This window comes from Coregonus clupeaformis, unplaced genomic scaffold, assembly GCF_020615455.1.
Source record: "Coregonus clupeaformis isolate EN_2021a unplaced genomic scaffold, ASM2061545v1 scaf0151, whole genome shotgun sequence".
NCBI lineage: Eukaryota > Metazoa > Chordata > Actinopteri > Salmoniformes > Salmonidae > Coregonus > Coregonus clupeaformis.
Genome location: NW_025533606.1, coordinates 456,723 through 481,745, shown reverse-complemented (window position 1 = coordinate 481,745; position 25,023 = coordinate 456,723). Strand labels below are relative to the sequence as shown.

The window sequence follows — 25,023 nt, the reverse complement described above, 5'->3', positions numbered from 1 at the left end:
TCAAGTAACACACATCAACATCAACTGTTCAGAGGAGACTGCGTGAATCAGGCCTTCATTGTCGAATTGCTGAAAAGAAACCACTAAAGGACACAAATAAGGAGAAGAGACTAGCTTGGGCCAAGAAACACGAGCAATGGACATTAGACCGGTGGAAATGTTTGTACAAATTTGCGATTTTTGGTTCCAACCGCTGTGTCTTTGTGAGTGTGGGTGAACGGATGATCTCCGCATGTGTATTTCCCACCGTAAAGCATGGAGGAGGAGCTGTTATGGTGTGGGGGTGCTTTGCTGGTGACACTATCTGATTGATTTTGAATCCAAGGCACACTTAACCAGCATGCCAATCACAGCATTCTGCAGCGATACACCATCACATCTGGCTTGGGCTTATTGGGACTATCATTCGTTTTTCAACAGGACAATGACCCAACAAACCTCCAGGCTGTTTAAGGGCTATTTGACCAAGCAGGGTGATGGAGTGCTGCATCAGATGACCTTGCCTCCACAATCCCCCGACCTCAACCAAATTGAGATGGTTTGGGATGAGTCGGACCGCAGAGTGAAGGAAAAGCAGCCAACAAGTGGTCAGCATATGTGGGAACTCCTTCAAGACTGTTGGAAAAACATTCCAGGTGAAGCTGGTTGAGAGAATACCAAGCGTGTGCAAGGCCAAGGGTGGCTACTTTGAAGAATCTCAAATATAAAATATATTTTGAATTGTTTAACATTGTTTTGGTTACTACATGATTCCATGTGTTATTTCATACTTTTGATGTCTTCACTATTATTCCACAATGTAGAAAATAGTAAAAATAAATTAAAACCCTTGAATGAGTAAGTGTTCTAAAACATTTGACCGGTAGTGTATGTATAGACAGGTTGTGTGCCTTTCCAAATCATGTTCAATCAATTTAATTTACCACAGGTGGACTCCAATCAAGTTGTAGAACATCAAGGAGGATTAATGGAAACAGGATGCACCGGAGCTCAATTTCGAGTCTCATGGCAAAAGGTCTGAATGCTTATGTAAATAAGGTATTTTTCTATTTATTTGTAATACATTTGCAAAAATGTCTAATAAACTGTTTTCGCTTTGTCATTATGGGGTATTGTGTGTAGATAGAGGATTTTTTTTTTGTTCATCCATTTTAGAATAAGGCTGTAACGTAACAAAATGTGGAAAAAGTGAAGGGGTCTGAATACTTTCCAAATGCACTGTAACAGTCTTAAATAAACCTTAAAGCATATGCACTGCACAAATGAACCTTCCTTTGACAAAATACTAACTTTCTCATGTATTTACTTTATAATTTAAAAAGATTACCAAAATAAAATGGTTTCTTTTAACAGTTTGATCAACTGAATGCATGACAAAAAAGTAATTGAGAGAAACCATTTTAAATCACACAACTTTTATTTTAAAAAGGAAAAAAAATCCACATCCTCAGAGTTGGAAAAGAGAAAAATAAACTGGGTGGATAAGAGGCCAGGGGGCTTTAGCAATACAGCTGCTGCAGAGGGGCAGTGCTGGCAGGTTATAACACAGAAGGATCAGAATAGCCACTGCAGTGCTGGGGAGATCGACACAAATCTGCTTTAGTCAAAATTCCAGAGAGATAGCATATCGACTTTTTACATTATCTTCCAATTCGTTAGCGTTTTGGCCAGCAGCCACAGTTCAGGAGTATAGAAATCAGTTTTGGATTAAAAATGTGGCTATACCATGGCACCCAAATAGCATGAAGAAAATAAAGGGGGGACATAAAAATCACATATCTAGTGGAGGAAGAGGCAGTAGAAGAGCAGCCGTCCTGTGAGAAAAGCTGGTACCTCAATGGGGGAATTCAAGAGACGTCTGAAAACAGAGGGATTGAATAATGGATGAGATCAACAACATGAAGACAAATGAGAGGAGAAGAATGAATTATAACTCTGAACAGAGAAAAATCTATTACTTTACGTGGCTTTAGGGATTGCTTTGTTTACTCTTCTGAAGCAAAATGGTGGACGGGTAAAATGTGAAAACTGAAACTGGGATACTTACAACTAGCAGGCCTGGCACCGTATCTTCGCATGATCTGGTCTTGTGTGAATTTCACAAAAGATTCGTATTGTTCTGCAACAGAGGATCAAGATGGCCATTGGATTAGTACAAAATTGTGACGGTGCAGATTCAAGTACCAGATAATGTCAATACATTTCCACAAATGATGCAAAAAAATAATAATACTTGGTGCTTGAGCCTTCACTAAACATCAGCTAAAAGGTTGATCATAATCATTCCAGTCAGGGCAGATTTCCATTCTAGAAACATTAGCAGTCTTGGCTAGTAGTGTCTAGTCTATAAATCCATATCTGCCCAGAGAAGCCCTAATTAAACAAAAACAAAATCAGCAGGACATTAGATAAAGGCGGCATTAAAGGTGTTCTGGGGGAGCAGCAAATAGGCCTATCTCCTATTGCACACAGGGTGCCATTTGTATCAGTCTTTCTTCATTGCTAGTGCTAAAGGGTGTGAAAACATGTAAAAAAAAGAAAAAAAGAAAGAAAATAAAAACGCAGCTGTGACAAACGAAACTGCCCTTTTCACACTATCGAGTCGACCCGAACCAAACTGTGCTCGCTCTGACATTTTATTTTCTGTTTTGGCACGTTCCAGCATCTACAGTGGATGCGTAACCATGCCAGCTCAGCTTGTTTTCGGCTTGGCTAAGTAACGTGAAAAGCCATTTTGACTTCAGTTTAAGGGATGGTGATATGCCAAGTGCTGTCTGTACCTGCAAGTTTTGTGTTGAGGATCTGTTCGTACTCCTCCCGGATCTTTTCCTCGTGGTCTTTGAGCAAGCGCTCACACAGGTAGCTCACCTGCCTCAGTGTGAACGACGGCTGGTCCTTCCTCGAGGCACCTGGGACACACACAGTGAGATTTGAAATAGGCTGACATTCCCCATGTCATCCATACATACACTATAGGTGACAAAGTCTGCGCAAGACAATTTATTACTTTTTTTTTTGTCACCTTCGACTCAGCAGCAGCCTAGAGAAGTAGTTCCCAACCGGTGTGCGTTGAGGAACTCAGGTGTGCCTCAAAACTTTTCCTAATCTAGGTTGTTATGTTTACACACTTATAAACGTGACCTGTGGAATGCACATGGAATGTTTACTTGGGAGCACTAGTGCCGGTCAGATAAAACATGAAATGGCACATGGTTACATCTGTATCGTTGTTTCAAGTCCAGTGTGCTCAGGATGTTGTTACATTTGTATCATTTGAGGGGCACGCATCACGAGCAAAGTCATTTGTATAATTTTACTTCACCTATTAGCACAGGCAAGTCTGATTAGGCTTAGCCAGAGTCATTTATTTCTTAATACGTGTGTCTCTGGCCTTAGCTATACCACAGCCTCTGCTATAGAAACAAACGGAACATGGCCTTGTGTCCATGGTTGCCCCTTTACAATGCAGAAAACCGCTCATCTGTAGCCCCAAAAAACATTCAACACTGAAGACCAATTATACCCGAGATTCATTTTCTTCTTCTGGCTTCTTTCCGCCACAGATTCACGGGACGCTCTTAAAAGGGTACACAAGTTAACCATCATGAGTATGGAACTATCAAAACTATGAAAATATTTCAAATAAACCATATTTAATAAAAAACGTTTGTCACAGAAAATAGATGGTTTGCAGTATGAATCAGATAAAATGAGGTCATTACCACTAAATAAATTAATAGGGACATTTTAGGTGTGCCGCAGAATGTAATATCCCATCAAGGTGTACCATGGTTAAAAAAAGGTTGGGAACCAGTGGCCTAGAGGGTCATGTGGCACTAAAGAGGCCCCTTCTCCAAGTCTTCTTCTGAGCTGGATCCATGGGAGGCTGAATGATTCATGCCCTGGGCCTTTAAGTGGACTTTGACCCATTCTGAATTTCTGACCAAAGCTTTTAAAGCTAAATTCCAGGCAATGCTCTCGGAACTAGGAGAGACAGAAATATAATTACTAGAACGGAGCGACAGACATTCACATTCAAGTCAATGTAGTAATTGTCTATGGGTTTGGAAACATTGAAAATAATGAGACTGTGCTAACCAGCTATACTTGAGCCAATGGGATCTATAAAAACATATACCAACTCCAAGCATCGTTATGTAACGTCTGTGGAGGCTGAAATGTTTGGGGTTTGTATTACCGCTGCATGCGCACACTGAACACCATATGGGTGGTGACGTGGTTTGGCAGGTGACTCGGTTGTTGGCCCACCTCGCACAACATCAACAACTCCAGCCCCCCCCTGTGTGTGTGTGTATGTACACGTGTGTCCATCTCTCTCTCGCAGGGTCTCACCTGGCGGGGAGCTGGGGGCGGTGAGGGAGGAGCTGGGGGCATCGGTGGAGCTGCAGGCAGCCTCACTCTGGTTGAAGGCCCCCTCCAGCTGCCGTCGCCTCTGGTAGCGGCTGTACTCCTGACGGATGTTCTGGAAGATCTGCTCTGTAGAGGGGACAGAAAACAGGGGACACGGTCATAAACAGGGCCGGGAACAACCAGCACTCACAGAGGACAAATAAAGCCTGGAGCACCATTATGAAAATGATGCCTGTCTATTTGATTTTAGAAGACAACTAGCCACACCCTTGCTTGTAAGCCCAAACATAAAAAGGTGACATGTTTATTTTTAGATGGTCTCTGATCATAGCAAACCAGCCATGTCAGATAGGCATTCTTAGAAGCTAAATGTGTTCCAAAATTGCATGTTGTTGATCATCACTACAAGCTACAATCATGCTATAGTCCTAGTAGGCATGGTGTTCTATGATAGCAGAATGTTTTTCTCAAGCCTAAATGAAGGCCCACAGCTATGCACACATCCTGTGAGCTGCAGTGTTCAGCTGATATGGTTTTCAAAACAAACGCACTAACAGGAAGGAGAGCTTTAAAGTTGGGGAGTAACGTCGGCAACAAACACACCAGCTGTGTCAACCCACACAGCACACTTGCGTGCGCACACTTCCTCAGAAGGAAACCACCCCTTCTGAGATCCTGTGACTAGCGAAAAGGAGCGAAGGAGTCAGTTTCACTTCTTCCTTCAAATCTTTCAGGACTTGTGACACATCCATAGCTGACTAGGAGACAGTCAGGCTTAATAGGTCTTCGTGTCTCTAAGAGCCAACTAAGCAAAGACAAAAATAGTAGACTACTTGTCTTGTACCAGCATGTCCGGCAATAACACAGCAAGAAAACTACCTGAATATTTGATGCAGAGGTCTACTTGGCAGTGGTGCTAATGTTGGAGGCCTTTGTTGACAGGCAGGAGCACCAAACACAAAGCAAGAGTGATTTATTTAGATAGATCTGGGTGATATCTGACTGCAATGCAGAGGCCGGGAAGGAGCGTGAAACTGGGCACCGGCCTCGCATGCTACAGCCTTCTTTCCAGAGAAACTGGGTTGGGTTTCATCCTCCAAGGTCTTTGACCACTGCAGAGCTGGGCCTCTGAGCCAGCCTGCGTCCCAAATGACACCCTATTCTCCATGAAGGGCTCTGGTCAAAGGCAGGGCACTAGGCTATAAAGGGATTAGGGTGCCATTTGGGAGGAGATAATCTAACATAGTAGGCATAAAAGAAAAACGCCCGAGCGGAGTTCCCACATCCGGTTTTCAGCGGAAAAGGAAGCTAGGTTGAATTAGCTTTAGCCCTGAAAACCGGATGCATCCGGTTGTTGGCAACGCCGCTAAGCGGGGGGACTTATCATCCTTATTCCACCTCAAAGGGCGAAGGGCCTTTGTGCACCTCTATCTAGGGAGGCCTGCCTACTTTATCTTGGGTTGAGGGAGCAGCAGCCATGTCAATATAAGAGCAAACATGCATGTCTCCGTGAGCTGTTCTGAGGGGGAAGCTAACTAGCCAGCAGGCCTACATGGGCCCTTTCTCAATTCATCTTTCCTCGCCTCCTCAAAATGCAGTGTAAGCGGTAGTCTGAGGGGAGGGACATTGGATATTTTCGTCCAATGCACATTGAAAAGGAGGCAAGGAGAGAGCGGAATCTAGGCAAGATCAATTGAAAACTAGCCTTTTTCAGATGCCATTTTGAGAGTGAGGTAGCTAGCCATGTGACTGACTGGCCAAGTATTATTGAGCTGGAGGCTTCAAATGAGCAGAGTACACCACCAGAAGAAGAGCAGGACAGGAGCAGCAGGGGAGTTGAGTCTTCCTGTGTGAACAATGCAGCTCTAATCTGACTGGCTTTGTTTATTAAGCCATGGCCAAACTTTTCTAACTCAATAAAGCTGTACTTATCCCAGAGACAGGAGTATATGAAGGGGGCTAGACTAGACATGGATGGCTTCCCCCTTGAAAAGTTAAGTTTGTAGGAGTGACTCAAATGGTTCACGATGCTGCATGAACTGACTAGTTGAAAGGCCACTGTGTCAGATTGTCTGCCAATGCTACCCCAAATAGATTGGTGCAATGATCTATTAGCTTGAGCATCACGTTGTTCATCTAAATAGCTTACCCACAAACAATGAGACTTAAGCCCAAGTCATAAGTCACTCCCTAAAATAAAGTTGTCAAAAGGTTTGGTTCTTTATGTCGGTGCCATGACAGCAAGTCACCGGCATCTCAATCTCCATTCCTGTAGGCTACATTTTGAAACACTCCATTTGATACATGGGTGAAAGTAGATTTAATTTCTTCCCAGTACGGGACCTCCTATGTGTGCGCGCACTTAAAATCATAGAATTACATATAGAATCCCTATTAATTCAATCAGATCTCTGTGGGCCTAGTCATAAAGCTTTTTCATTTAACTTTTGAAATGCATTACCTTTTATTGTTGCATAAACAACAAGTCATGATGTTTTCATCTGATTGTCAAAAGGGCTCCTTTACTAGGCTACCCATGCATATTCATCTACTTGCAACATATTTCCAGCATCCAAACAGTGGTGAATGGAAAGAGAAATCTGTTACACAAAACACCACAAAGTGTAAATGACATTTTGTCGATTGTCATTAGGCCAGAATGTATGCATCCACTGCTGTCCGCGCGCGTCTCGGTGACGGCCATTCATCTCTGCCTTGGCAAAATGTCAGTGTTCTCGTCTAACCACATTACATTTGAGCATAGGCTATACCACCCATTTTCTGTTCAAATATTTTTTATTGAACACACACAAGAATGGTGTATAGGTATGAAAGACATGTGTACAGTTCTTATCTAAACATAAGAGAACAGACATGAACAACAAGATCCAGAGTTCTGGACACAAAACAAATATTACAAAACACGACATACAGAACAGGGACAGGTAGAAAGAAAAAGGGTAGATGTAACCCCCCCACTTATACCCCCTTTATCCCCCCCCCCCTATTCCACCCTATTCCCCTCCCGACTGCTCTATACCACCCATTTTCAAGTCCATTCGCTAATTTTTCATGCCTCTGACTAATGATATGGTAATGATAAATAATGGTGTAATAGCCTAGTTTATGACATTTTGTTTTAATTATTGTGATAGGCTCATGTTCTACCAGTATGGCGTACTGCCACTATTTATTTTGCTGGGACTCCATACTGGACCGCCTTACTTTCACCCCTGATTTGATCAAACACATTAAGTTTGACGAGAGACATCCTTTTCCGAATCAGGGCACATCTGCACTTGGGTTTGCTGTGCTTAATGATCTCAGGGCAACCTTTTGAGTGACAAGTGAAATCCCTCCCCTGCTCCCAGTCAACTGCCAGCCAGGCTAGCACTGCCAACCAGCAGAGTATCAATCTGGGGGCGTTGCCTAGCAACAATGACCCTGCCACAGCCAGGCCAAAGCAATCAATCACAGAGACTTCCTGCAAGAGAGAAAAGCCTCAGCTAAAAAGCTTAGGGAGAGAACAAACAAAAACAGTGTATAAGGCAGGAGATTGGCCAGATAAGTTGGACGTGGGGGACGACGGGTAGCGGTGAAGAGAAAAACAGGCCGTCTGACTCATTTCACCCTCCATTGCTGAAGTATAGTAGGAGGACTTAAGGACTCCAAAGCTGCCAGGAAGCAGGCTGTATTGTGGGTCAGGCCAAGTTGATGTAGCAAAGACCCTCTTAAAAGTATAGAGACAGCATTTGTTGCTACTTGAGCATGAATATGGGTGGGAACTGACCATAGGGCTTACTAACTGCCGGGAAGTTTGTGTATAATGAATTGAAGGAAAATTCTGTTGAGAAGTACTAGGCTAGCTAGGCTCACGCTGTGCTGAACATTAGCACAGATAACTAGGTCAGGTTGCAGTGTTCTTCAAACACAAACCAAATTAATGTATTGCCCATTATTGTACAAGGTAAGAACCTGGAAGGTAACCATCTTAAGAAATTCTGCACACAGATCTAAATCCAACAAACCCCAACTCAGTGACCCACTGACAATACAGCACATGTATCACAAGTAGGGTTGTGAACATGTTCAGTCTTCGGTCTGTTGCGTGTAGAATATTCTAGCCTATTCATTGATGATAGGCCCTGCTTTACTGAAGTTGCGAGCCATTGCAAGCCAAGAAATGCAAGATACAGCGTTCCATTGCAAGATGCAGCTTTTGATTGCCGATAGATGGGCCTAGTGCAACGTTGTGGCCGACCTGCCTACACTGTTTGAGTTTGGTGACAAACAGTACAAATTACTGGCCAGACAACTTTGAAAAACAGAGTGAATGATTCACAAAGATAACATTTGTCACATCCCTTACTAAAATCACACAGTATCTGTGCAGCAGGGGTACTGACACGTACTTAATGTGGGCAAGACTAAATATGTTGTTCTCTAATTCTTGCAAAAACATTTCAAGTGAACTACATATTTATTCATTGACTATGGTGACACCATTTACCAGAATGCAGCAGCCACTACTCTTAAACCTTTGGATGCCCTCTACCATAGCGCCATTCAATTTATTACAGGTGACTGTTTTAATACTCACCACTGCATCCTGAATTTAAAAGGTTGGCTAGTCCTCATTAAAGTCTCGTAGATCAGTTAATTATTCCAATCAAGTGGGCTGGAGAGGGAGAAGGAGGAGAACCTGTCCATGTGCCCTGGGAACTACAACAAAGGAAACCTGACTGGCTCGTGGGGAATGCCAATAAATATTGAAGGGGGTAACTAGCAGGCAGCTTACCTTGAAAACAGCGACTGAACAGGAAACTGCGTTCACCGGCAAACCCACAGCGGAGAAGCTAGCTTGCAAAGAGCTACAATGTGGCTGGGGCGCCTCTCTCATGGTAAAGGTGAGCATAATATCAGGTATCTGGGCCCAATGTCTGCAGACACCGACATCTTACATTCCTTTCCTCTCTGCAGCTGCTGTGCAGTATGTAATTCAGCAAGCCAGGCAGATACTGAGTAAAATGCCAGTGTGCATGAAGCCTGAGGATAGCTGGCCTGTACGTACACAGAAGCCATTAAAGTGGTGAAAGAAAACTCAAACTAGCTTGTGGCGTACATTTGTGTTTTCACTCTAGGTCTTAACAGACATGACAGCTCTGCATTAACAAAAAAAAAGATTGAGAAGCATTGTTGGTTGTTCAACAGGTTTTTTTTCCATTGAGCCAATCCCTAAATTGTATAGCCTACACCCAGTAACCCCTGCTTTGCACTGAGGAACTAAAATTAGAAGAGAAAAAAACATTACGTTAGGCTTAGCTAATCAAGGGAGAGGCTAAATTACAGAAGGAGATTGGCTACCCTTATCACACAGTCGCATTGCACACAGGAAGGCAGACATGAAGACACCTCTTCCTCCATCTGCCCGTTACACGAGCTTCTTCAGCTGTTGAAACCTGCATGTGTGTGAACCTGCCAACACCCTTGTGATGTTGCTAGATTTTCTGCCTCTTGCGTCAAAAGTGACATCAGCATTATCTCAAAAAAGGGGCTTAGGTGGGGGACGTGGCGGGTCCGTTGGCAGGCCGAACTTAAGAGAGCATTTTAGAGGCCCCCCTTCTTGACATTTTTGCATTTGTAAGCCAATTTCTTACAATTCTACAAATGTCTCCATGGAGCGGATAATTCTTTTTGTAGTTTAAAGCACATTTCCTGCGATTCTACACATTCTGCCATGGCGCTGAGAGAATTGCCTTTTTAAAGCTAATTTCCTGCAATTCCATGCATTTTGCTATGGCTAATGCAGTTTCATTTTGCTTAAACATAATAAAATGAATACATTTATTGTTTTTTGAATTTTCAATTCACTAGCTTTTACTTCGGTGATTGTCAGTTCTCAAAAGATTATATATAGATATCTACATAATTTATATCTGATTTCAGTTGTTTAATTTTACACAGAAAGCGTTTTTCCCCCATCCAGAAAATTTATACAAAATATATGATCATTATTTTACACCATGTTTGGACTTAGGTGTCCCGAAAAAAAAACGCTTAGTCGGCCCGCCCAACGATTTCAATGGCAGATAAACCCTGGATACGCAGGTTCTCCCTTACAAAAGAGAACAAAAACAATGTAGCTATCAAATAAGTCCTTGTCCAAACATTAAACAGGCTTAGGACTAGCCTACATGTCAGTTGCACAATCTGGTTTGGTACGATGGGCTGGGCTGGGCAGGACCAAGCCAACTGCCTTTGTCCAGAACTGGGACGCCAGCCACACAGTTCCCATTTCACTTCCACTATCAGCAAGTCATAGACTATGTGGGAACCCACAGTTCATGCCAAGCGCAAATATCTCAAGGTCAGATTACTACTTCAAAGCCACTCCCTAATATCCGCTCACCTTTTCTGATATCATTGTCATTTTGGTGTAACATCATTAGAGGACAAAAGTGGTTGGGGAATGTTAGGTATTCACTCTGTGGGCATTCAATTAGGTACATTCCAGGAGAGCGCTCGCCCCTTTCAAAGGTCGATGGGTGCCATGAGGAATACCAACCCAGACCACAGGTGGGGCGCAGGGAGCCGGTGGCCATGGGAGTTCAGCGGCAAACAGACATGCAAACTGGTGAGGGCCCAAAAAGGTGAAGATAAGAGTTTGTAAAATGCAAGTGAAATGTGCCCATTTTCGGAGTGGGGTGTCACAATACCAACATTTTACAAACGATGTGATACCAGGCCAAGTATCACGATACCAAGTAGTATCATGATACCACAGGGTTTGCGCCCCACCTCCCCCAGGACGCCTGTTCCCGTTCTATACGTTCTGCACAAAAACCTGTCCCTGATATTCACACCTCTACACAATCCAACACATTGAATGCTATTCATCCATTTTCCATTTTTCCTGTGCCATCCAAATGTGTGCATAGCCATGGTACCATGTTGTTAGCTAGCTAGCCAGGTAACATGACAAAACAAGGCAGTTTGTCGCGGGATAAAGGGGAGAAGGTAACTTCTGTAATATGGGGCATAACTTTTGAGCGGTTTTCAGTGATGTAAAGGCACAAGTATGACTGTCACTGTGGTCTGATTTTCCTCTATGGCAGTGGCACTTTCTATTTAACCAGGTAGGCCAGTTGAGAAAAAGTTCTCATTTACAACTGCGACCTGGCCAAGATAAAGCAAAGCAGTGCGATAAAAACAACAGAGTTACACATGGGATAAACAAAACATACAGTCAATAACACAATAGAAAATCTATATACACAGTGTGTGCAAATGTAGTAAGTTATGGAGGTAAGGCAATAAATAGGCCATAGTGCAAAATAATTACAATTTAGTATTAACACTGGAGTGATAGATGTGCAGAAGATGATGTGCAAATAGAGATACTGGGGTGCAAATGTGCAAAATAAATAATATGGGGATGAGGTAGTTGGGTGGGCTAATTACAGATGGGCTGTTTACAGGTGCAGTGATCGATAAGCTGCTCTGACAACTGATGCTTAAAGTTAGTGAGAGATAAGAGAGTCTCCAGCTTCAGAGATTTTTGCAGTTTGTTCCAGTCATTGGCAGCAGAGAACAGGAAGGAATGGCGGCCAAAGGAGGTGTTGGCTTTGGGGATGACCAGTGAGATATACCTGCTGGAGCGCATATTACGGGTGGGTGTTGCTATGGTGACCAATGAGCTAAGATAAGACAGGGATTTGCCTAGCAGAGATTTATAGATGACCTGGAGCCAGTGGGTTTGGCGACGAATATGTAGTGAGGGCCAGCCAACGAGAGCGTACAGGTCACAATGGTGGGTAGTAAATGAGGCTTTGGTGACAAAACGGATGGCACTGTGATAGACTACATCCAATTTGCTGAGTAGTGTTGGAGGCTATTTTGTAAATGACATCGCCGAAGTCAAGGATCGGTAGGATAGTCAGTTTTACGAGGGCATGTTTGGCAGCATGAGTGAAGGAGGCTTTGTTGTGAAATAGGAAGCCGATTCTAGATTTAACTTTGGATTGGAGATGCTTAATGTGAGTCTGGAAGTAGAGTTTACAGTCTAACCAGACACCTATTTGTAGTTGTCCACATATTCTAAATCAGACCCGCCGAGAGTAGTGATTCTAGTCGTGCGGGCGCAAGCAGCGTTCGATTGAAGAGCATGCATTTAGTTTTACTAGCGTTTAAGAGCAGTTGGAGGCTACGGAAGGAGTGTTGTATGGCATTGAAGCTCGTTAGGAGGTTTGTTAACACAGTATCCATTGAAGGGCCAGATATATACAAAATGGTGTCGTCTGCGTAGAGGTGGATCTTAGAGTCACCAGCAGCAAGAGCGACATCATTGATATACAGAGAATAGAGTCGGCCCGAAAATTGAACCCTGTGGCACCCCCATAGAGACTGCCAGAGGTCCAGACAACAGGCCCTCCGATTTAACACATTGAACTCTATCTGAGAAGTAGTTGGTGAACCAGGGGAGACAGTCATTTGAGAAACCAAAGCTATTTAGTCTGCCAATAAGAATGCGGTGACTGACAGTCGAAAGCCTTGGCCAGGTCGATGAAGACGGCTGCACAGTACTCTTATCGATCGCGGTTATAATATTGTTTAGCACTTAGAGGCTGCGTGACAGCAAAGCCTAGTAAGACTGGCCAGCTTGTTACAGGCAAAATGAAAAGATATGCGATGCAAGCCGCACCAAAACACTGCCTGCACACCCCAGCTCGCCATCACGGCTAAATAACATTTAAAAACTGATAGACATGCACAGAAAGAACGGGCGGAGAAAAGCAGCTGAGTAGGCTAATGGCTGGTTAAGGGATGAGGCTGACTGCTCACAGCTGTCACACGTGATATTGGATGAAGCACTCATTCTGATATGACATATTACATTTACATTTTAGTAATTTAGCAGACACTCTTATCCAGAGCGACTTACAGGAGCAATTAGGGTTAAGTGCCTTGCTCAGGGCACTTCGACAGATTTTTCACCTAGTCGGCTCGTGGATTAGAACCAGCGACCTTACGGTTACTGGCACAACGCTCTTAACCACTAAGCTACATATCTGGCATCACGCTCTGAACTCTGATATTCTAGTTGTAGGACACGTAGGGATGCATTCTGTGCGCAGTCATTCATTTTGAGAGAGAAGGTAGTGATCACACCAGGAGAAGATCTGTTTGCACCTCTCTTTTATAGCGCAATGGGTAATATACTGAGTCCGCAAACTTTGTCAACCCCCCCACCCCCCCATGGATCTACACAATTCATGTGGATGACCTATTTTGGAGATCAATCTGGAGGTGAAAGAAACACCTGTTTAGGTGAGGTGGTGGCTACCAGAGTAGAACACTTGAAAAAGAAAAGGCGAGCTGCACACTCTAGGAGCTCAGATGCAATAATTGTATAGCCAACGTTTTAACAGCCAAGCTGTCTTCATCAGGGTATAATGATGAGATCATAACAGTGAATATCACCGAAAAGTGACAAGTTTGCATCCCTGCAAATATGTAAAAAGGTGCAACCACCAACTGCCTTGGTTAGGGGCTGAAGGAAAAGCAGTCAATCAATTAAAAAGAGATAGGCCAGACAAAGACAAACCAAAGGGGGTTAACCAGTTCAATGGATGAGGCATCCGCGTCAACATGCAGGCCTGGGTAATGATAAGGATGGGAGAGCCTCAAAAACAAAAAAGACTACCAGGAGTGCCCAGTCCATACAAACTCTGGCCCAGGAGGCAGTCCATTGTACACTCTTATTAGATTGAAATTCTTCACAGCATTTTGTGACAGGAGGAGCTGCCCATCCATTGAACTGCAGCAGGATGCAGGGCTTGAATTAGGGTTATATTCAGCTGAATTTGAGGTTAGGAAAAGACAAAAACAACAAAGGATTTACTGTGGTGCAAACTAAAAAAATCTGCACGGAAATGAACAAGGGGTTCAAAATATAAGATAGGCCCCAGCACTGTAATCCTCCAGTTAACATATTATACACACATCTCAACAAAGAAATAGGATCAAATTGTGCGAAGTGGGAGCAAGGTTTTAATTAGGGTTTAGACAGCGGTGAAGATTAGCTGCTGTCAAATAGCTTGCCTCTACCCCGGTGACCGGCACATTCAATGAGCTTTGTTGGATTGCTGTCGAGATATCCAGGTAATTATCTTGCCACCCCTGCAGCCCCCACGCTCGCTCAACTCTCACAGGGGTTAACCTTTTCAAGCGGGTGGGCAGGATGGGTGCGAGCATAAAGGAGCAGAACAATGCCCTCTCAGCCCAGGGAAAATCGAGAAGGTACAAAAAAACCTGTGTTCCCACACTTCTAAACAAAAAGGCTTGGACGTTTCAATGCAGCGTTCTACTATATACAAAATAAATGCTGCGGTGATGGCTGTCTGCTCATGGAATAAAGTGGCCTAAATTTACAGCACTAATTTACAGCATGTTTTATTTCAGCCACACGAGACCAATCATGGATTGTGGACCATGCAAAGGAAAGCAATCAAAGCGTGTACGTTAGCTAGCTGCTAATGTTGGCTAGCTGGGTTAGGGTTGTTATGTAGCTAGCTTAGCAAGCTGACGACGAAACTTGCCTTTTTTTGCTTTGTGTCATAGATAATGGTGCTAGCTAGTTAACATGCCAGGCAATGCAAATTAATTCACAAATATATATTAGTCAACATTGTTAATGGCTCACTTGTTAGCCAGCTATAACGGCAGGTTAGCTAGCTGACTGCGTTTAGTTAGTTAACGTTAGCTTGCAAATGTTAGGCTAGCTACTGTAACTACCTAACATTAGCTTCTTATACACCAACCCCCATTCTATCGAACCACCCATTCCATTCCACCCCCTCCCCCATATCAGCCTCCCTGAAATACAGCTAAATCCAAATTTTGACAATGTCTTACCTGGAGTTAGCCTGTGTTCTCCTCCCATAGCCGGGGGAGACATCGAGTGTGATGATGGGCAGTCAACTGGCGGACGGAGGTTGCATCTTTGAGGGGACGGAGTGCTTGGAGCCCCCGGTAGTGCATTGCACCTTCTTCGCTTAGGAGACTGGGGACTGAGTAGGGCCTCAAACTCCATCGAGCGTTTTAACGTAGCTCCACACGCCATGGTGCCTGAGCAAAAGAGACAACGAAGATATACGACCCGCAAAACGTGAGGTCTAAACGTTAAATATCTTCTAAAAATGCTGTACTCGACCCTTCTCTTTCCCGTTCCTCTCTCTTCACAACAACGGTTTGCTGAAACCGGGAGAGTGAACCAGTCAACTGCCCTGCCTACCGACTGGATTTCTAAAACGTCACAAGCGCCGACCGTACCATTCGACAAAAAGAGGGTGAATGTAGATTTCGGAAAAAAAATTATTCACGTAGAATTTCTCGTATAGAGCATAATTGTGATATTTAGATTTTATTTAAAATATTATCGATTCTACATACATGTGTGATACATTTTGTCAATAAATGTACTACTTTACATGTTTATTCTTGTCATCCACCCCTTTTCTTTTATGACGACTGTTTTCAGTTTAACTCAAATTTGATGTTCACGAGAGTGACTGCTCTGCTCCTTTTAACAGGTAGGCTACAGTAAGTATCTGTTGTCTATCATGTTCTTTATAAATACTAAATTAAAACACTGTATTCCCCCTTTACATACATCAATGAAAACCAAGGGCGTTTCAAATGTCCCTTCACTTCCCATAAATGATGTCTTTATAAATTACTGTTGAGCAACTCAAGCAAGAGCAGCTGATCTGTTGGTGTTCTTTCCAACCACATTGCTTATTGCCAAGACAAACATGACAATGAGTGACAGTAGGCATGATAGTAAAAACAGACTGGCACCCAGGCTAGCTCTAGATGCTCAATTTAATTAGTTCTGGTTACTTTGCAGTCTCACCTCCCCTCTTGCTTTTTGCCTTCATATTATTTCATCCATGGGTTTTCAATATTGCAAAGAATATCACAGGGAAAACCTTTGAACCACAAATTGATAGATTTTGCCAAGGTTCCTCATAGGTTAATATGCCACGGTCTCTGCAAGAATCCGTCCTAAACATTTGCTCATTGTGATGCATTTAATGACATACTGAGTCCATTGTGACACTGCAGGTGAAAGGATACATTGCATTGTGTACCAGTTAGCCTAGAGCCCTCTGCACAAGGGAGGTTTCCTTTTGCATGTCCTTTTCGATTCATACATCCTCATATTTTTCATTCAGAGTGTAACATGTCATGTATGGTTGCACATAAACATTGAAGTCAAATCATTAGTGAGTTATTCATTGTGTTTCTGGTCCCTAGTACCTGAGAGGGACATGCTTTATATATTGACATGGATGTATTATCTGTGGTCATCTTGTCTGCCACCTTGTCTTAAAGGCCTAGTGCAGTCAAAATGTGATTTCTCTGTGTTTTTTTTTATATATATATATATATATATATATATATATATATATATATATATATATATTTCCACACTATGACGTTGGAATAATACTGTGAAATTGGGAAAATTACGATAATGCCCTTTTAGTGTAAGAGCTGTTTGAAAAGACCGCCTGAAATTGTTGGTGGGATGGAGTTTTGGCCTGCCTGCCTGGTGACATCAACAGGCGGTGAATTAGTTCATAGACCAATAGACGGATTGGTTGTTTAGCAACAAAACCAACACGTGTGCAACTATGAGGCAAAACAGATTGGGTTGGCTTACATTGTTGACAACATGTAAATTATATTTAGTCACCAAATGTTTATTGAAAACATAAATACATTTGCACAATAAGCACTTGTTGTCTCTCAAATACATCGTTACAGTTGTTGGTTAGCTAGATAGTGAATTTGAGTCATATTAGCATTAAAATGAAATAAGTCAAAATAACGCAAAAGACATGGTATCAAGAACAAGATACAACTAGCTGAAATGAGCCACCTACGATTCCCCACATGACAGTTTCTTGTCATTGTTGCTAGCTATCTGACCGTTCAGAATCATAACAAAACACGGCTTCAAATCAAATCGAATTTTCTTTGTCACATGCTTTGTAAAAAACAGGTGTAGACTAACAGTGAAATGCTTACTTACGGGTCCTTTTCCAACAATGCAGATAAAGATATATTTTTTTTTACTACAAATAGTGACACAAGGAATAAATACACAGTGAATAATGAATAACAATAAAAAGTAAGAATAACAAGGCTATATACAGGGAGTACCAGTACCGAGTCGATATGCAGGGGTGCGAGGAAATTGAGGTAGCTATGTACACATAGGTATGGGTAAAGTGACTTGGCAACAGGATAGATAATAGACTGAGCTGTAGCAGCAGTGTATGTGAAGCAGTAGCAGCAGCGTTTGTGTGTGTGGCATCAGTATACATGTGTGTGGGCATATTTAGTGTTTGTGGGTGTGTGTGTGTATGTGTGTGTTGGGGTGTCAGTGTAAGTATGTGTGTAGGTAAAGTCCAGTGTGTGTCAGTGAAAGAAAGTTAGTTAAAACAGGGTCAATTCAGGTAGTCTGGGTAGCCATTTGATTAGCTATTTAGCAGTCTTGTTTAGCGGTCTTCTGGCTTGGGGATAGAAGCTGTTCAGAGTCCTGTTGGTTCCAGACTTGCTGTGCGGTAGCAGAGAGAACAGTCTATGGCTTGGGTGGCTGGAGTCTTTGACAATTTTTTGGGCTTTCCTCTGACACCGCCTGGTATAGAATTCCTGAATGGCAGGGAGCTTGGCCCTAGTGATGTACTGGGCCGTACTCACCACCCTCTGTAGCGCCTTGCGGTCCAGTGCCTTGCAGTTGCCGTGCCAAGCAGTGATGCAGCCAGTCAAGATGCTATCAATGGTGCAGCTGTATAACTTTTTGAGGATCTGAGGGCCCATGCCAAATGTTTTCAGCTTCCTGAGGGGGGAGAGGCGCTGTCGTTCCCTCTTCACAACGGTGTGGGTGTGTGTAGACCATGTTAATTCCTTAGTGATGTAGACACAGAGGAACTTGAACACTCTCGACCCGCTCCACTACAGCCCCATCGATGTGGATTGGGGCGTGCTCGCCCCTCCCTTTTCCTGTAGTCCATGATTAGCTCCTGACGTTGAGGTAGAGGTTGTCTTGGCACCACACTGCCAGGTCTCTGACCTCCTCCCTATAGGCTGCCTCATCGTTGTTGATCAGTCCTACCACTGTTGTGTCGTCAGCAAAGTTGAGGATGGTGTTGGAGTCGTGTGCGACCACGCAGTCGTGGGTGAACAGGAAGTAGAGGAGGGGACTAAGCACACACCCTTGAGGGGCCTCTGTGTTGATGGTCAGTGTGGCAGATGTGTTGTTGCCTACCCTCACCGCCTGAGGGTGGCCCGTCAGGAAGTCCAGGATCCAGTTGCAGGGGAGGTGTTCCGTCCCATGGTCCTGAGCTTGTTGATGAGCTTGGAGGAGACTATGGTGTTGAATGCTGAGCTGTAATCAATGAACAGTGTAAAATAGAGTGGAGTGTTGTAGAGAATCGAAGGACCATGAATGTAATAAGCAACCTTAGGTGCTGGCCTCAGGCTGGTAGCAACCACTACAGACTGTCCAGTCAGAACAAGGATGAGGCGGGTGTTCAGGTTAAGGGGAGTTTAATGGAATAAGATGTCCACATCCACATACACACATCAAACACACATCTGACCACTCATGGTTCAGATAACTGAGAATCATGTCCAGTGATAACTGACATTAACTATGTGGTTCTGAAAGGAAAGCGGAGAAAGAACATGTAGACTATAGCACTGCTATAATATGAATGCCATGGCTGTATAAGCTAGCACAGGTAAGTATATAACAGCAAGGGCTATACACTACAGCAGGCATTAGGCCTAGTCACATGGCAATAGACTGGGCTATACACTACAGCAGGCATTAGGCCTAGTCACATGGCAATAGACTACACAAACTATTAGATTTGTACACATGAAACTCAGGCAAATGTGCTCAAATAAACATTACAGTAATGTTGAAATGTATACATAATATAAATAAAATGAGCATGAGTGATATATATATATATAGAATAGAAAATAGCCTAGCACCATAAATGAGAAATGCTAATAAACGGCTAATCACTAACAGTCATGCTAAAATGCTAATGCGTTCCAATGCAAAATGCTAACGGTAGTGCTAACGCTAGCAGGAGCGCGAGCTAGCTAACAAGCTCAACACACGGTAATTATACACAATAGACCACAAAACTTAGCTCCACATAATATGACACAGATTTCAAGGCACTTACGTTTAGATGCACGCACAATTAAACATCAGACATACAGGGATTCAGTCCACAGGAGGAAAAGTTCAGCAGGAGGGAAAACTGTGGAAATGCTCATTAGGATGGGGAAAGCACATTTCTGACCACACACACCAGTGTTGCCAACTCCTCAGTAAGGAAAGTAGCTATTGGCTGTCCTAAAAGTCACTAGAAGTCGCTAAATGACGTCATCACCTAATTTGCATAATTGGCCATGTGCATGTAATTGTGATGGACACTGTGGAGAGAGGAAAAACGTTGTGGGAGAGACAAAAAGTGAGTAAAAAACACCCTACATTTACATCCCGCCCTGAATGTAAGCCAGGGCGGGATCAGCCAGCGGCGGCTTCCCGCATGCGCGATTCATTTGCATTGTGGACGCGGAGGGGTGAACATCTCCTGCTCTGACTGCAGCTGGCCCAGGGTGGGGCCCACTGCAGCACCCGCTGCTCGTCGAGAAGAGTAAGAACGATACGTGCTTTCACGTCAGAGTCTCCAAAAGTCTCCAATAACACCAGAAAAATTCGCTAGATTTGTCGCTAGTCGCTTTTTTGAAAATGTGTCGCTAGAGGGGTCTGAAAACTCGCTAAATATAGCGACAAAGTCGCTAAATTGGCAACACTGCACACAGCGTGCTGGGTCATAGACTAACTGAAACTGGTCCCGGGAATCAAGGCCACTGATAGGCTGAACGAGATGTGGTGATAAGTATTTGGCATGACATTAACCAATAAGCGACTAACAAAAGTGGGGGTCCTCTGAATGGGAGACTAAGCTGCCTGACTAGAACTAACCAGAAGGGATGGCTAGAATCAGCTGACTGAAGCTGGCCGTTTTAACAAACAGCATTCTTACATAGGTATTCCTTTTGTCCAGGTGGGAGAGGTCAGTGTGGAGTGCAATAGAGATTGCGTCATCTGTGGATCTGTTGGGGCGGTATGCGAATTGGAGTGGGTCCAAGGTGTCTGGGATGATGGTGTTGATGTGAGCCAAAACCAGCCTTTCAACGTATTTCATGGCTATAGCTGTGAGTGCTACGTGGGCGATAGTCATTTAGGTAGGTTACGTCGGCGTTCTTGGGCAAGGGGACTATGGTGGTCTGCTTGAAACAAGTTGGTATTACAGACCGGGTGAGGGATAGGTTGAAAATGTCAGTGAAGACATTGCCAGCTGGTCAGCGCATGCACTAAGTACGCATCCTGGTATTCTGTCTGGCCCAGAGGCCTACGGAGAGCGAGATCCCCCAGTCGTATCTGCAGAGGAGAGTGAGATCACACAGTCGTTCCGGCCACATCGATGCATGCACATCATTTTCGTGACATTGTCAGACAACCCGTCTATAAGAAAGAGTTCCAAACCTCTCTGCCATTAACAGCTAGTTTTCAGTTTGCCCCTCCCCACTCAGACCACTCTCAGACATTGCTCTTTGCTAAGAAACTTTTTTTTTTTCTTTTTGACCATTTTAATTGAAAACAATCACAGTAAGGTACTTAATTGTTATCCAGAAATGACTCAGTCTCTCTCTCTATATAGTTTCTGCCATCTCACCCCTTCACAGAAACCATGCTGTCTGTCTTTTTTCCCCACTGTTCTCTGACCTGAAATGGCAGACTCCCTGTCTCCAGACTGTCATCTGTGTTCAGAAGGATTGTCCTCTTGATTTTATCTGGTAGGGAACGGGGACTATAAACACCCAACACTTTCTTTCAAAGGCTGCAGAGGAGACACCAAATTGTCTTAGCAGCAGTGTAGTTTGTCACTTTAACAGGAGACTGGGAGCTGAAGAGAAGAAATCGATTGACTAATTAAGGGATATCATATATTTTTTTCATGTGTATACAGCCTGGCATTACTTTTAATGGCTTAGAGCTTAGACTATTGCTTAGACTAGTACCCCTGCACATCGACTCGGTACTGGTACTTCCTGTATATAGCCATGTTATTGTAACTCGTTATTGTTATTCGTTATTCACTGTGTATTTATTCCTCATACCACTATTTCTATGTTTTATCTTTAACTCTGCATTTTTGGAAAAGGACCCGCAATTAAGCATTTCACTGTTAGTCTACACCTGTTGTTTAAGAAGCATGTGACAAATAAAATGTTATTTTTTTAATTAAGACAAAACATCTACACCTTTGTGTTTGATTGTTTTGTGATCGATCTACTAAAATGACTTTGTGAACTATAGTTGCCATTTGTAGTGTTCTATAGAAAATAGGGTTCTACGCTCTGTGTTGGGTGACTCTCTATCTTTCTGACCTGTGCCCCACTTATCTCGACCAGTGGCGTAGGCAGAAATTTGTGGGTGGGCCTGCAGAAATGTTGCCATGGAACAGAGACAAATGTGCAGTTTATAGCTAATCTCATGCTATTCTACACATTTTGCCATGTTGCTGAGACAACATGTTGGTGTTTTAAAGCACATTTCCTGCAATTCTACACATTTTGCCATGGGACAGAGAGGAAAATGTGCAGTTTTTTTACTAATCTCATGCTATTCTACACATTTTGCCATGAAGCTGAGAGAAAATGTAGCATTTTTAAAGCTAATTACAGCTAAAATATAGATGTGTTGACTGTGATAAAGGCATTGGATTATGAGCTGTCTTGTTTGCTAAATGAACAAATGAAATAGGCAGTGGCATGGTGCATATAGCCATAGAAGCACAGTGACATATGCCTCAATGCAGTCATATTCGTGGCTCATTTTGGGTGTGACTTTCAGTTTGTTCTTTTTGGCAAGTTATGTCATTCCAGGTAATCTGTTCCATTATATTTAATCAAATCTAACTAACCCAGTGCACTGCTTGCTATGAATTCTGATAGTGTTTGCATATTTAGGTAAAAAGACAAATAATGTCCCATTTGGAACACTGACAAGTAAAGAGCATAAAAAAATATTAAAATAAATATAATACAAAATCTGAGTGGACCACTTTTTTTTCTGAGTGGACCCACCCAGGCCCATCCTTGCCTACGCCCCTGATCTCGACACTGCTTGCAGTCACATGTGGTGGACATTGTTTACAATCCACAGGGCCTCTGTTCAGGAGAGGTATTTATGTGCAGATGGGAACCCGACAGGATCCTCTTCTGGACGCTAAAGGACAAACACTCAAGCGAAAACAAGCATAGGATACACATAGCTATCTACCTTTACACTGCCAACACCAACAATGCTGTTGTTTTCCCAAATGTGTTAATTTGGGATAATTCCCCTAATTTCTACTGGTTTGTAAAAAATAAAAAAATCTATAATGTCCCTTGGACAAATTATGAAATAATATTATCTCTGAGTGACTTGGCTCGTAGGTGGGTCAACCCAATTTATGCTAACATGGTCGATATCTTTGTTTTGGTCCCTGTTATCACAGTTCATTTTAGAGACATTACCTCCTTAACGCTATGAACACAACAGAAGAAACACAAGTTCACAACACTCCACTGCTATAACCCTGATATACAGTAAGCCTCTCCTCCCTTCTTATTTCCCAGTCATGTCCAGCTGCTGCTTGTCCACCATTTCTGAGACTGTGTTCTGTCGGCAGCTAGTGAGTCTGGGCGCCTCACCCTCGGAGTGCGCGCTACAGCTGTTGCCCTCGCTTAAGGGAAGTGCAGGGGTCGTGTCTCCCCCTACGTGCCTCTGGCAGCACCCCAGCCTCTCACTCAGGCCCCCCAACAGCCGCATCAATGCCACCCTCAGCTCCCGGCAGCGCAGGGCATACAGCAGTGGGTTGACGGCTGAGTTGACCAGGCACATGGTGCTGCAGAAAGCAAAGGCCCTCTGCTGGGCGTGTGTGAGCTGCACCGAGACGTCTACCAGCATGAAGGAGAGGGTTGGCAGCCAGCAGCCCACCATGATGAGCAGAATCAGGCCCAGGGTACGTGCCAAACGGATGTCCATCCGCATGCGGGCCTGACCACCGATAGGCGCCCCCTGGAGGCCCGTCATGGAGGCCTCATGCCGATTGGCCCTCCACAGGATCAGGGCGTAGGCGCCCAGGATGAGTGACAGCAGCACCAGGATGAAGACGACCCAGCAGGCCAGGTAGCGGTGGTCGATGTATGGGAAGAGGAGCGAGCAGGGCGGGCTGAGCCCTGTGGGGCACCTCCAGCCCATCAGAGGGAGGAAAGAGATGAGGATGGTGGCGCTCCACAGGGCCAGGAGAGCCAACAGGGCCCTGCGGCGCGTCAACACCACTTTATATCTAGACGCCTGATGTATACACAGATAGCGGTCCAGAGCAGTCAGCAGAAGACTACCCACCGAGCCGGTGAAAGCCATCGTCACACCACCCAGCTTGAAGAGGAAGGCGATGGGGCCGTCAAGGCGGTGGAATAGGTGGAAGTCCAGGAAGCTTGTGGTGAAGAAGCAGCTGGCAAAGACGTCGGCCAGGGCCAGGCTGCCGATGAAGAGGTAGGAGGGGCGCTGGCGCAGGGCGGCGGTGGTGGCGATCACACCCAGGACCAACGCATTCTCCAGGAAAGTGAAGGGTCCGGCCAGGAAACAAATGGAGCCGATGGCTCTCTTCTCCACCTCGATCAGGACCATATAGCACTTCAGCTCCTCACAGGACTGGTTGACTGTTGACACAGGAATACAATTCAGACATCAGTGATTGGCATTTGTTGCATGGCAGCCAATGTGAACTCACATTACCAATCATCATCATCATAATATTTAATGTGTCTCTATTACAAAGTTATTCTATTTAAAATATGATGAGACATAATATTCTAATATACATACCCAGAGGTGATGTTGTGGTGGTGCTGCCATTGTCTTTGGACATCATGGCTCCTACAGGCTCATTCCATCCATCCATCTCTTATAGGTAAGGGGTTAGCTCTGAGATCTATTTAGAGGTGCAGAGGGGAAATGTATGGACATTGTTCTCATACTGTATGTACCCAGAGAAATTCAGATGGGTCAGAAGTCATCAAACAGTATCAAATGTGACCACTGGATGGAGACATTATCTCAGTTTAAACAGAACTTCCTGAATGGTGCATCTCAAATTGTACTTCCTTGACTTTTCACATTCACGTTCCTCGCTTTCTTCTCAAAATGCATCGGAGGAGAAGGTCCAAGGGGAGGAACCTCTGACTCTTTCCTCCAATGCGTTGTGAGAAGAAGTTGCCTCCTAATTGCCTCCTTCCTGAATACTTGCAGGGTCTCTTCATGGTGAAAATGTGCTAATAATTGGCTTGTGAATGTGTTAATTCAAAACCAATTATTGTCCTATTTTTTATTATCTTTTATATTTTTTTCTCTGCTGTAAATAGATAGAGTATTGTTTTGAGGTGATGAAACATGTCCCTGTGTTCAAATATATTCCTATTAGCAGAAAATGAAATCCA

The 25,023-nt window shown here is 43.8% G+C and overlaps 2 protein-coding genes across 2 annotated transcripts; both read right to left on the bottom strand.

Moving 5' to 3' along the window:
- Positions 1–1,398: 1,398 nt before the first annotated feature.
- On the bottom strand, positions 1,399–15,670 carry LOC121557216 (akirin-1). The gene is made up of 5 exons (XM_041871053.2): positions 15,286–15,670; positions 4,354–4,497; positions 2,781–2,909; positions 2,048–2,119; positions 1,399–1,858 (listed from the first exon to the last, which is right to left on the bottom strand). The coding sequence occupies exons 1-5, from the start codon at positions 15,491–15,493 to the stop codon at positions 1,848–1,850; spliced, it is 564 nt and encodes a 187-aa protein (XP_041726987.1). The 5' UTR covers positions 15,494–15,670; the 3' UTR covers positions 1,399–1,847.
- A 6,995-nt stretch (positions 15,671–22,665) lies between these two features.
- On the bottom strand, positions 22,666–24,503 carry LOC121557221 (cannabinoid receptor 2-like). Its single transcript, XM_041871061.2, has 2 exons — positions 24,413–24,503; positions 22,666–24,246 (listed from the first exon to the last, which is right to left on the bottom strand). The coding sequence occupies exons 1-2, from the start codon at positions 24,486–24,488 to the stop codon at positions 23,147–23,149; spliced, it is 1,176 nt and encodes a 391-aa protein (XP_041726995.1). The 5' UTR covers positions 24,489–24,503; the 3' UTR covers positions 22,666–23,146.
- Positions 24,504–25,023: the final 520 nt, after the last annotated feature.